Source organism: Temnothorax americanus, unplaced genomic scaffold, assembly GCF_048541705.1.
Source record: "Temnothorax americanus isolate GAGA-0224 unplaced genomic scaffold, ASM4854170v1 Scaffold7, whole genome shotgun sequence".
NCBI lineage: Eukaryota > Metazoa > Arthropoda > Insecta > Hymenoptera > Formicidae > Temnothorax > Temnothorax americanus.
Window position 1 is genome coordinate 880,576 of NW_027509792.1, and position 11,952 is coordinate 892,527.

At 35.0% G+C, this 11,952-nt stretch overlaps 3 protein-coding genes and 1 long non-coding RNA gene across 4 annotated transcripts in view; 2 read left to right on the forward strand and 2 right to left on the reverse strand.

Annotated features, from left to right (window-relative positions):
* The window catches only part of LOC143906208 (LHFPL tetraspan subfamily member 6 protein), a 155,946-nt gene extending 150,382 nt beyond the window's left edge, over positions 1-5,564 (forward strand). Inside the window, exon 6 of the mRNA XM_077422109.1 lies at positions 5,438-5,564. The gene's annotated coding sequence lies outside the window, so the exon portion shown is untranslated. The remainder of the gene's footprint in view (positions 1-5,437) is intronic.
* Uch-l5 (ubiquitin carboxy-terminal hydrolase L5) lies at positions 89-2,510 on the reverse strand. The gene is made up of 6 exons (XM_077422103.1): positions 2,402-2,510; positions 1,997-2,060; positions 1,351-1,456; positions 946-1,133; positions 654-851; positions 89-528 (listed from the first exon to the last, which is right to left on the reverse strand). The coding sequence occupies exons 1-6, from the start codon at positions 2,475-2,477 to the stop codon at positions 225-227; spliced, it is 936 nt and encodes a 311-aa protein (XP_077278229.1). The 5' UTR covers positions 2,478-2,510; the 3' UTR covers positions 89-224.
* On the reverse strand, positions 3,171-5,001 carry LOC143906216 (uncharacterized). The gene is made up of 3 exons (XR_013259463.1): positions 4,680-5,001; positions 3,595-4,003; positions 3,171-3,349 (listed from the first exon to the last, which is right to left on the reverse strand). It is a non-coding gene; the product is annotated as an uncharacterized LOC143906216 (long non-coding RNA).
* Positions 5,565-5,610: 46 nt separating the features above from the next.
* Positions 5,611-11,804, forward strand: Edc3 (enhancer of mRNA-decapping protein 3). Its single transcript, XM_077422099.1, has 6 exons — positions 5,611-5,753; positions 6,284-6,449; positions 7,019-7,257; positions 7,329-7,486; positions 7,713-7,964; positions 8,683-11,804. Exons 2-6 carry the CDS (start codon positions 6,295-6,297, stop codon positions 9,271-9,273), a joined length of 1,395 nt encoding a protein of 464 aa, XP_077278225.1. The 5' UTR covers positions 5,611-5,753; positions 6,284-6,294; the 3' UTR covers positions 9,274-11,804.
* Positions 11,805-11,952: the final 148 nt, after the last annotated feature.

An 11,952-nucleotide genomic window follows, 5' to 3' on the forward strand; every position in this document is an offset into this window, starting at 1 on the left:
GGTAATATTAAACCAATACTTATAAAAATATAACGCAATATTACTCTAAATGTGTTACTTTAAGCTATTTTTAAGGAAAACACAAAAATTTATTAAGCAACAGCTGTTTTATTAAAAAGAAAAAAGGATTGATACAATGACTTATTTTTGCCTCTTTGTTACACCGACGCAAATACCAATTATTTTAGTTAATATTTTTCCTGGTTTCTCTCTCTCGCTTAAATTTAAACCTTATTTTTCTTTGACTCTTTCTCAAGTGCTTTCTCTTTTGCTTTTTGATACAAAGGTACAAGCTTGCCTTCCTTCGCGAGGATCTTCAAAAGTTCCATGATGAGTGGTAAATAATTATGCTTCCGTCTAACGTTCTCTATTTGATATCTTTTCGACTTTCTGATCTCTTCCTCGATTAAGGCCTGCAGACGTTCTAATTCTTCAGGATCGCAAACATTGGCCTTCTGCCTTTCGTATAAAGTTTTTCTATCCGTCACTATAGCCATCAGATTGAAATGAATTTCGCCTTCGTTATACCTGTTTATAATCATTTTCACTTTTATACCACGCAGTTGATAAACGACACATACAATAATACATCATAATATTTATCTACGTATATACAAGATAAATTAATGAGAAAGTTATTTTTCGCAACTCACTTGTTTATCCGCTTTTGAATTATAGGTTTCGCAGCTTGTACCCATTGTTCCCCTACCGGACACGGACCTAAATCAATTGGCCCGTCTTTCAACCCGTCTAATTCGTACAGACGACCGTCGATCGGAATATAACTCACAAAATGAAACACATCGTCATCTTTAGAAGCTTGCTTCGAGTCGTATTCGAATAAGGACTGTCTAAAATTTCAGTACATACAATATGTACGGTACAATGTGACACTTTCTTTAGCAAAACAATATTTGTTAGTTAAAAAGCATGTGTACTAAATACCTGGAGAAGGAATTATGCACTTCCCTTATAACATCAGAATTACTAAGCGCAAGTCCGCGCATATTTGCATCAAAACTTTGACAGAAGTTTTTAAATTCTTCTAAGTTTGGTCCTAGAGATACGTCTCCATGCTTACAATTTAATAAAACGCTCAATATCGCTTGCGTCGCGCAGGCATTGTTTATCACCTAGATTAAATATCGTTATTTTACGAATGGTATCTGTTAATTATCCCACATTTCCCAGTCATATGTCAAATATTTCAATATATTTTAATTCTTTTATATTTTTGCGAAGTACACACACACACACACACACACACAAAGTTAATGAATAATTAACAATTTTTAATTTCCCAGTTATTATAGTATTCTATTTAAGATATCTATTTTACGCTTTACATACCTGTTTCGCAAAGAATATTTTATCCAATCTACTGTCTTGCACAATATTTCCTGATAATTCATCGTCTTGTACCCATTTAAATAAAAATATTAAGCCGTGAATAGGTCTGCAAAAGAAGAAATTTATAACAGATTTGAGTTTAAAAAATGACATTGCGTAAAATTTAATCTACAAAAATAACAGATACTGATCTCGTCAAAATTATTGAAATTTTTTTCCTTTTTATCTATGTACATTTTTCTTATCTCGTATATCTAAAGAAAAGCAAGTGCACGTAACAATTCTGAAGAAAAATAACTTGATATATAGCAAGTGAAAACATTAATTATACAGAATATATCTAATCTTTCCATGCAGATATCTTTCAGATAACATAATTTTATTGATTAGACCTGTTTCTTATAAGCAGTGTAAGTACATTTGCTTTACTCAAAATAAAACAAGTATACATTTGAAATTTAGCAAAAGCCAGGAGGAAAATCCTGATGCATTCCAATGCGATAGAAAACAAATTTCCTACAAGTATTACACAAAAGCTGCATTCTATTCACCGACGCAAGTCGACACAAGTGTCGTTCTGTCTTTGTTACTTATCGAATGCCAAGAAAGATAGAACGTCGATGAAAAGCACCCAAAATAAACTTACTTCAAGTCATTGAACTGGTCGTCATCCAAACTCCATAATTCTTCCACTTGTGCGCCTTTGACACCTACGCAAATAAAATAATATATAATATTCCACTTAAACAATTGATTTTAAAGGGTTGAAAATTGAAAAATCGAAAAATTGAGGAATTGAAGAATTGAAGAGTTGATCGAAAAAATGTCTCTGTGAAATTTGATAATCACAGTTTATAATCATCAAATCATATATATACTCCAGTGGAAAGCGTTTGTCATGCGAATGAAGCTCCTGCACGTGTATATATGCAGGAGCTTCATTCGCATGACAAACGCTTTCCACCGGAGCATCGCCAAATTCGGGTAACGCCAAAAATAATGCAAGCAAAGAACACGGTACAATTACAGGGAAATTAGAAATATAACTTGCCGAATTCTTTAATCAATTCAGTAAAAACGCCAGGATCGCTCTCGATGAGACACCAATTTCCTGCCGAGTCTGCCATATTTAATACACTGTCGTCACTGTCACAAACGTGTCACGATCATGGTAGAAATACAAGGGTATGCTCTTGCGCATATTTCCGAACCCAGCCAATCAGCGACTTGTTCAAGCTTACGTCACACTGAGCGGCACATTTAAGCAGCGAATCTATAATAGTCATTTATAAAAGCATTTTGAGCGGACAATATGTGAATACAAAATAATGTTGATCATTTATGTGAGAGAAAATTCTGTTTTATAAATAAATAAATATATATAAACGAAAATATATAAATATAAAAAACGCACGTGACATACGGATAAACGCTCATCGTTTCCCGAATTTGTCTCTCGTTGTAGATGTTAGAAACGTTATTGTTATTTGACGAATTTTATAATTATTTTATGTGGGTTTGTCTAAATATATGATATTACAGAAAATATTATTATTATTAAGAAAAAAAGAATTGTGTGCATTGAATAAAAATCATTGCGACGTACGGAAAAATTTCACATAAAACGAGATTTTAATTTCCAGTCATTTATTATTAAAATTCTGCGAATTATTAGTTTTAATCAAAACTGGTCGGAAAACGATTGGAAAAGAATTGTCAGCTGAGACGCAAAACAAAAATATATTGTGGCGTACGACATAAAGAACTATATATGCAGAGGAAAGATGCAGATAAAGATCAAATAACAATAAATGCAAATATTTAATATACAGGTTTTTTATTAGTAAATTTTGACATCTTTCTTTTTTTTTGCCTGTGATTTGCGATTGCAATCGCTCGGTTCATTTCGCGCAGCCTAATATATGTCCTAGTCCTAATGAGGCATAGTAATGCCTCTCTCGGTATTTTCAGTGCGGCTACCTGGGCTTCTAGACGACGTCTGAAAGCATAAAACTATATAGTGCTACTTTTAAAACTACACCCAGCAAACCAGAACTATATATATTTATGTATTAGTAATATAATAACGATATGTAATGTCAGCACATTTATGTGGTTTGTTATGTAACTGTGTAAATATGGTTGAGCTGACATTACATATCGATGTTATATTACTGACACATATACGGTTCTTATTGGCTGGATATACTTTGTGCTTGATGGGAACAGTAATTTATAACTTACATTTGTAACATGATAGCTTCTGTACTGGACGATGCTGGTGTCTGTTCTTCTGTACTGGACGATGCTGCTGTCTGTTCTTCTGTACTGGACGATGCTGGTGTCTGTTCTTCTGTACTGGACGATGCTGCTGTCTGTTTTTCTGTACTGGACGATGCTGGTGTCTATTCTTCTATACTGGACGATGCTGGTGTCTGTTCAACATCTATCGAAACTTCATTTGATACAGGCAAAGGCATTGTTTCAGCTAACACATTTTCGTTTGATGTTAGTGGAGGTACTGCATGGAGATGCAACGTCGGGATAGCATCAGGATGTATCTTCCTAGTTCGTGTAGGTGAATAACCTAGTAGATGTTCTTGTAAGGGCTTCGTAAAAGCTTCATCAGCAAAATGCTTCGAACATATCCTAGCTGAAGCAAACAAGGTTTAAGATTCTTAAATATATGCTTATAATAATAAACAAGAGAAATCTGTGGTACAATATTAGTTGCTTTCCATTTACATCAAAACTCAGATAATTCTCACTTGTGACGTCATAACTCAGTTAAATGCACGTTCCTTTTGCATGATGGCAAGTGAGATTCAGCTGAGTTTTTTATCCACAATCGAGACTGTTGCGATAATCTGGGAACGCACGGTTGCGAGAGATAGGGTAGCACAGAGAAATCAGACCGTTATGTATGAAAGTCGCATTTATTCTGAAGACGATACACACCTCGCACGCCGGTAGCTGATATCTGCGACAGAATTCGGAGCAGGAGCACAGGTGATAAGAGAGGGGTGGTTTGGTCTATCCCGGCCCGCCTCGTGCCGACCTCGTGTCAGCATTCCGATCGCGAAAGTTCGAGAAGCGCGAAAACTAATCGTCCTCAACAGAGACCATGTGCTTTAATGAATCTAATAAACTCACATTAAAAGTGAGGCTATGGACCGGTATTATTATTATGCGATAGCTTTGTCACCAAAATAAGCAGGTAAATACAAAATGACATATCTTACCTGAGTATAAAAATACTCACATATCTGAGTGACTCAGATCACTTGAGTGTAAATGGAAAGCAACTATTACTATACAAAAGTACATACCATTTTTTGGTGAAATATTTTCTTTTCCGCATGCTTGACGCCACTTATTACACAGTGCTGGATCCTTTGGGAAGGAAAAATATTTTATTTTATTTCCTTCGATCTTTCTGGTCTTTGCCAGATAGTTCCCACACCCTTTCACATTACACGTCATTGCGTACACTGTAATAATCACAAACGAATTACTCGACATAAACAGCGAACCGAGCGAACGCAGCCATTGCGAATCACCGAGTACATCCGATTCATTCCGATGCTACACGAATATGACGTAAGCTTAAACAAAAGTGGTGGGAATGCGCAGTGGTCTGACACGGTATGAGCATACCCTTGTATTTCTACCATGTCACGAGTCACGACTGTCACCTGTCACGTAGATTATACGGCAAAAGAGTGTGTATGTATGTACGAAAAATTCGGTCGGATAAACTGCCGCGCCACTCCGTAGCAAAATTCGCAACGTTCTGCGGACGAATCCCAGTACCATTTTTGACGAAAAATTTCGTCGGTATAATAGGTTCCTGCTGAACATTATGACATTTTAAAGTTATTTTGAGAGATGTCAAAGTTTTAAGAACACCTTCTAAAAACCGTCAGAAATACGTCCTAATTTATGACATCGTCAAGACATCGTTTCAACATATCTTTCGGGATCGCGGGAAACAATATTGACGGTCGGTACGTCCGACGCGTAAACCGTAAATAATATTTACATTTTGCAGCTCGTATAAATTTCGACTTGTTGTTTATAATTACAGATTTGCTCGCCTCGCGAGGCTACACGAACGTCGCGAGAAAAACGTTCAAGAATCTTCCACGGTCGGAGAACGGAGTACGAGGAAAAAATCATAGTCACGCCACACAATATGTGTGCGAGGTAGCCGGAGGTACGACGATACGAGCCGAACGTCGACATCCGACATATACGGCACGGGGTGGCGATTCGTTCCGATGCCGCACGCCAAATCGCAGGATTAGTGCGCAACAATTAAGTGCGATTATCGCTGCGTCGTCGCGATTTACTCTTTCCCCGCGTTGTTTAATTCTCTTTTATCTCTACCGCCGTCGATTCAGGTACGTAAACGTACGCCTTAATTCTTCGGTAACGTCGCACCGCTTTTAACCTCGTACAACCAACAACTTTGAAAGTAATTTTTTTTTTTTTTTTTTTTTTTTTAATGGTACTTGGAACTGATGAATTATTTTACTCCTGTGTGTGCCTTTGCATTTATCAATTTTCATTTATTAACGTTACACGCAGCATTTACACAAGTCTTAAGTTTAAAAGAATAGCCTTATCTATACGTTAACGCTATTGCAGTCTGGGTTTCATGTATAAAATGATGCATTTGGGACTCCGTTAGCCATTATAATTTTCATTATCATATATTTCATTGTTGTTGATTGCGATACATTGGCTCGTAATTATACGTTATCGAACGAATTAATAACACGTTAATTGTAGCGAATTACCACAAATTCTGACATAATTTTTAATTACGCGTGATTTTTCCTCATTTGATTAACGATGTCGTTATCAAGCAGGATTGTATGTTATATTGTGAATAATTACGGAAGCCCGCGGTTTGACTTTCATATTTCAGTTTCAGGCAAGATGTCCGAACAGTTTCTGGGTTGTACAGTTTCGGTGAAGTGTATCGACGATGTTGCTTACCAGGGTAAGATTATCGATCTAAATGAGAACAGTTTGACCCTGGCTAAAGCATTTTGCAATGGCATGCCTCATACTTCTTCCATTGTTAGCTTGAGGTAAGTTTCTCATTGTAGACCATGAGAAATAATAAAGAAATTCTACATGTATATATAGAATTTAAGTAAATTCAAATAAATTTATTTATAGTTACATTGAACTTTTTTTTAAATAGACTGAAATCAAGCTAAATTAAATTTAAATTTATTTAAATAAATGCATAAATCTCTCTCTCTCTCTCTCTCTCTCGATATATATTATTTGTGTATTTCGTTGCGTCGCAGCCCTAGATGAGCCAAAACTTTCATGTCGGTTTCATTACAGTTATTATCTTTGTAAAAAAGAATTGTATAAAATCCATTGCTCAACTTCCATTTTGGAAGACTGAAGCTTGTGCGTTTAAAATTACTTATTATTATCCTGTCCTCCGAGAAACGATACAATACAGCGATTTGTTTATCCCTTGTTTCTGTCAAAGTCAAATATTCTCGCACTTGAAATTTTTAGCGTTGTACATACAGATAATCTAGGTGGTAATCAAACTCATATTTTTCGTAACAAATTTTTTACGGACAATTGCTCTAGCATTAAGTTATCTAACATTCTATATAACATTATATTATTGCAGTGTGAAGGATATACAGAATCTTAAGATTATATCAAACGAGGAAGCAGGAAATGTGAATGATACGCACAGTAAGGTGATTGTAAAGAGACCGATTGCGAAAAGGGTCGGGCGATCTATTTCAGAATGCGTTTCAAATGCGGTGCAAGCGGGAAGTTCTCAGACGCAGACGAATTTCAAAAAGCCTGCGGAACCTAACCAGCAGCAAGTGGAGCAGACTCCTAATGGGAAAATACCTCCAAGTACGCATATATGATTTATATATTTACGCCTGCCATATATGTGTCATATTAATGCAACAATTTTGTTACAGTCGAAAATAATGCGTCTAACAACAAATCAATCCCTAAAAAATTAACTCACAGACAAAGAGCACTAGAAAGGGATGAACATACCTTTGGTACTCCGATTGATCAGTCCCTACAGCAGGACTTTGATTTCGAAAAGAATTTAGCATTGTTCAATAAAGAGGTTGAGTTTTACTGCTTTTTAAAGAATATTTATTTATTGATTATTTATTTATATTAAAGAGAAAATTTTTGAAGTGATATATTGCTTGTAATTTAAACAGGACGCCTGTCTCAAATCAGGACATATGACATTTTTAAGACCTCTTAATGACATCTGTCCCAATTTGAGGCATTGTGTTCACTGGGTAATGTTATTTTATTATAATTATATAATTGGTCTCTCGCAGGCTGTGTGGCAAGAAATAAACTCTTTGAAGCCGGATATCGTTAGGCAGTCGGAAAGCAATCGAGGTATCTACCGGCCTGACGAAAATATTCTTGTATCCGAGCCTACGGTACTCAGACAGATTGTGGTGCCTTGTCGTGGTGAAAAGGAATATGTTACGGACAACGGTCTAGTAATTCCCAGCATCACTCTCAACCTACATCGGCAGTTAATAGGTGCGGCAGATAGATTGGGAATAAGTTGGGAACGCAGGGTTCGTATTGATATTATTTTTCGAATTATTTCTGCTAATATCAAACTGGGAGAAAGAGGATAATTCTAGAGATTCTACATACAAGCAATATCAATCCAGTTTTGTGTGAGATGCAATACATTTAAATAAATATAAGTATATATTGATAGAACATATTTACTCTGATTAGAAAATATATATATTTATTGTTAACTTCAGCTACATAGCTAAAAAGTGGACTTGGTTTACAAATAGCCTTAATCATTCATCCTTCCATTCATACACCACTATCCTAACTTACAAGTAACTGTAGCACATATTGATACACATTCACCTTCTATATTTTAATCCAACCTTCTTTTTCGCTCTTCTTTCTCTAACGCTGACCGTTCTCTATATAATTTTAACAATATCTTCTCTTTGATGATGCCCATTTCATCATTCCAAAGCCTCTCTAATCTTTCTTTATTATTCTTACCTAATTCTATAAACCATTTTTTTATCGCTTTGCATTCTGATACATAATGATTCGTGTTATCCCTAATTTGTTTACAAAACATACAAATACCGCTTTCCTCTTTTAACCAATACATATTCGCGTCCCTCTGATTAGAAAATAATTAAAAAGCGCTTATATATATGTATCCAAATTGTTTTTATTCCATTTTTTTTATCTAATTCTATTTTAATTCTAATTTTTTATTTAATAGTTTTATCGCCACTGTGTTTTCTTTGATAGGTGGAACTGCTCGGTCGCGCCGGTGCTGAACTTACCTTACAGCTGTTGGGCGGAAGTCATCGGTTGAATCCGAATAATGCGCATCAGTGGCCCACTGTGGTCGCGCTGTGTGGACCGCATCGTTCCGGCGCCGCGGGTATCAACTGCGCCCGGCAATTGTCCAGTCACGGTGTGAAGACGATCGTATTCTTGGAGAATACGGAAGATGTATTTCTCCTGCAGGAGCTGTCGCTATACAGGTTAACGGGGAACAAGGTAGAGACCAAGGTCAAGAATCTACCAACGGTGGATCTGATAATTGTAGCGCTCTGCGACGAGGATTCGCCTAGAATGATTACTCCAATAGCGAGATGTTTCCAGAGTAATCGAGCGCCCGTGCTGGCTATCGAACCACCGGCGACGGGTACACCGGGTATACCCAGTAAATTCAGCCTGTTGGGTGCCCTACCGCTGTCGCACAGCGTCGACAACGGCAGATTGTACCTGTGCAATCTCGCATTGCCAAACAAGGTGTACTCCGACGTCGGCATCACGTATAAATCGCCGTTCGGACCTAAATTCGTAATTCCTCTACATTCCAATAACTCTTAGCAAATTTTTAAGGATCACGTCGTGTCTTTTTGAATAGACGCCTCCGTTTTATCATGCGCGATTTGTAAACCTCGTATACAGGGAAATATATTTTACTTGCGGGGCCTACTAAGTAAAAAAGAGTTTATATATAGTTTGGCGTTTGATATAAACTTTTAGATGAACTTTTAGGGAGAAAGAGAGAGAGAGAGAGAGAGAGAGAGAGAGAGAGAGACAAAGAAAGCGCATGGTGTACCATAATACTTTTCACATTAATTGCACGGTATCCGCGGATGACACATGCATACTATTTCCGATATTGTAATACTTCAAAAGCTGTATTTTAAAATCTTGATTGAGCATTATGCACTATAGGTAAAGAAAACTAGATATTTTGTTTGTGAAGCTGTGAAGGGGCACCGTTTTATTAATATGAGATAGAATCACTTGTGCTCCAAATATAAACGACATACCCTTCCTAGGAAAAGGGTATAAATAATAAAAATAAAGAAAGGGTATAAATATATAGATTCCTTCTTTACGGATATAACTCCATGTGTAGCAGCACGATTTTGCATCGATGCACATGAGTATCATTAAATATGTATTTGATATAATTGGATAAAAATTACATTGCTTCGCGCACACGCGCGCGTGTCACACTACACATATATGTATAGTTTATATCAAAATTTCTATTAATGAATAAGAAAGGGTATACAGAAATTATATTGCAATAAATCCTCGTAATTAGAATTGTCTTAATGTTTTTCGATCGATAAATTTAAGCGATGAGAATCTTGTAAGCGTATTAGAATCACTGTAAGCATTGTAAAGCACTTACTTGGCATAGAAAAATTACAGCTAAAAAATGAAAAGATCAAATGGTGACTCGCACACGAGAGAAAAAGTCTTTGTATATTTTTAATAAATTGTAATGTACTATTTATGTAATCATTAAAGCCCCTTGCACAATAGGCGATAGCGATAGCGATAGCGACTGCGACAAAGTTGCCGACAAAAGCTTTGTCGGCAACCTTGTCGCTGTCGCTATCGCTACCGCTATCGCCTATGATGCAAGGGGCTTTAGAATCTACGCGCGAGACGTGCACTTACTTAGCATTTCTATTTGATCAGTTAGTCGATTGACAACAGTTTTATACTTTATGTACATCTACATTTATTACTTTGTTCGGTAAGCTCCAGTTGTTCGTATACATAGATACTGAATATTATATTTCACTTCATGTTCACCACTTACGTTCCGGTACAGCGATTATAATAGCAAGATATAGGCGTATTAAAATTATTGTAACGCAACATAATAACGATATCTCCAGCGTTGTATAAAGTATAAGTTAAAACTGAATTGTGTTCTTTTTTGTACTGATTTCTTTTTCAACAGTTTGTAATCAAGTGTAGTATGTGCTTTCAACGATCATGCATTTATGGGATCATTGTAATTATAGAAATCTACGCAAATTAATAGTTTCTCGCACACCAGATGTTAAATGATATCGATATTAAATAATCCCGCAATTCGTACCCATTTTTAAATGGACTAAAATAGTAAATATTATGAAACGCATTTCAACGTTTTAAATGGATTTATTTGGAAATATACATTTGTTATATAATATAAGACACATTTTTGAGATAATAATGATTAAATAAGTAATAATTATTATGGTTATATTAATAATTAATATTAATTAACATTTAATAATTGAGTCCTAAAATTAATAAATTATACGTTGGTCAAATAATTATTTTAAACAGTTGATAATTGTATACCGGCAAAATAGATATCTAATTCAGTAACTCGCAAATTATGTTAAACTTTATTATCTCTATGAATTATAAATACGAGTACGAAAGAAATATAATATGTGTAATTTTCACGAATATATAATTTTCTTGTCTATTTCCAATGTCTATTTCATTAATTTAGAAATAAAAAATATTAATTGTAAAAGCTTGGATATATACCATAAAATTTTATAAACTATATGAACAATGATGAACACATGACATACATTGAATTTCTATCAATGTTAATTTAATTATATCTGATAATGATTTGTATAATAGCAATTATGATTTTGAGCTGGTGTCCCATACAGAGGGTGTATAGTCATTAAAAATTATCTTGTCTTAAATGATATATTAAATAAGTTATAAAGCACAAGATAATGGAATATTTCTGTGTAATAAAACAAATGAGTTCTCGATAAGAGAAGGGACTAATAAAAAATAATAATATAAATATAAAATAGCTTCTGTAATTTTTTTACTTTTAACATCATTTGATCATTACATATTTCTATGTTACAGTCTATGGAAATTTACAGCGCCGTCACGTGTTAAAAATACATGATTTTACCGCTGTGATACAGAGAATTGTAATTGCGTAAGTGACGAAGTAGCAATGGTATGAGAGTTAAGATTTATTTTTGCAGTTATTGTCAATTTTTGTAAATACAGATCAACGAACCTTTGACTTCTTATAAAAATATCTTGCTACTGAATTCGTTGTAATGTTTGAAATTGAACTAGCGCGTATATGCATTTTCTATTTTATTATTCACGATTAGGGCGAGTTAATTGATCAATGTAGAACACGAGGAACTGTGTATGCTCTATATAATTAAAAACTATGTTATCCATACACAATATATTTCAATCTCTGGAATTTTTGAA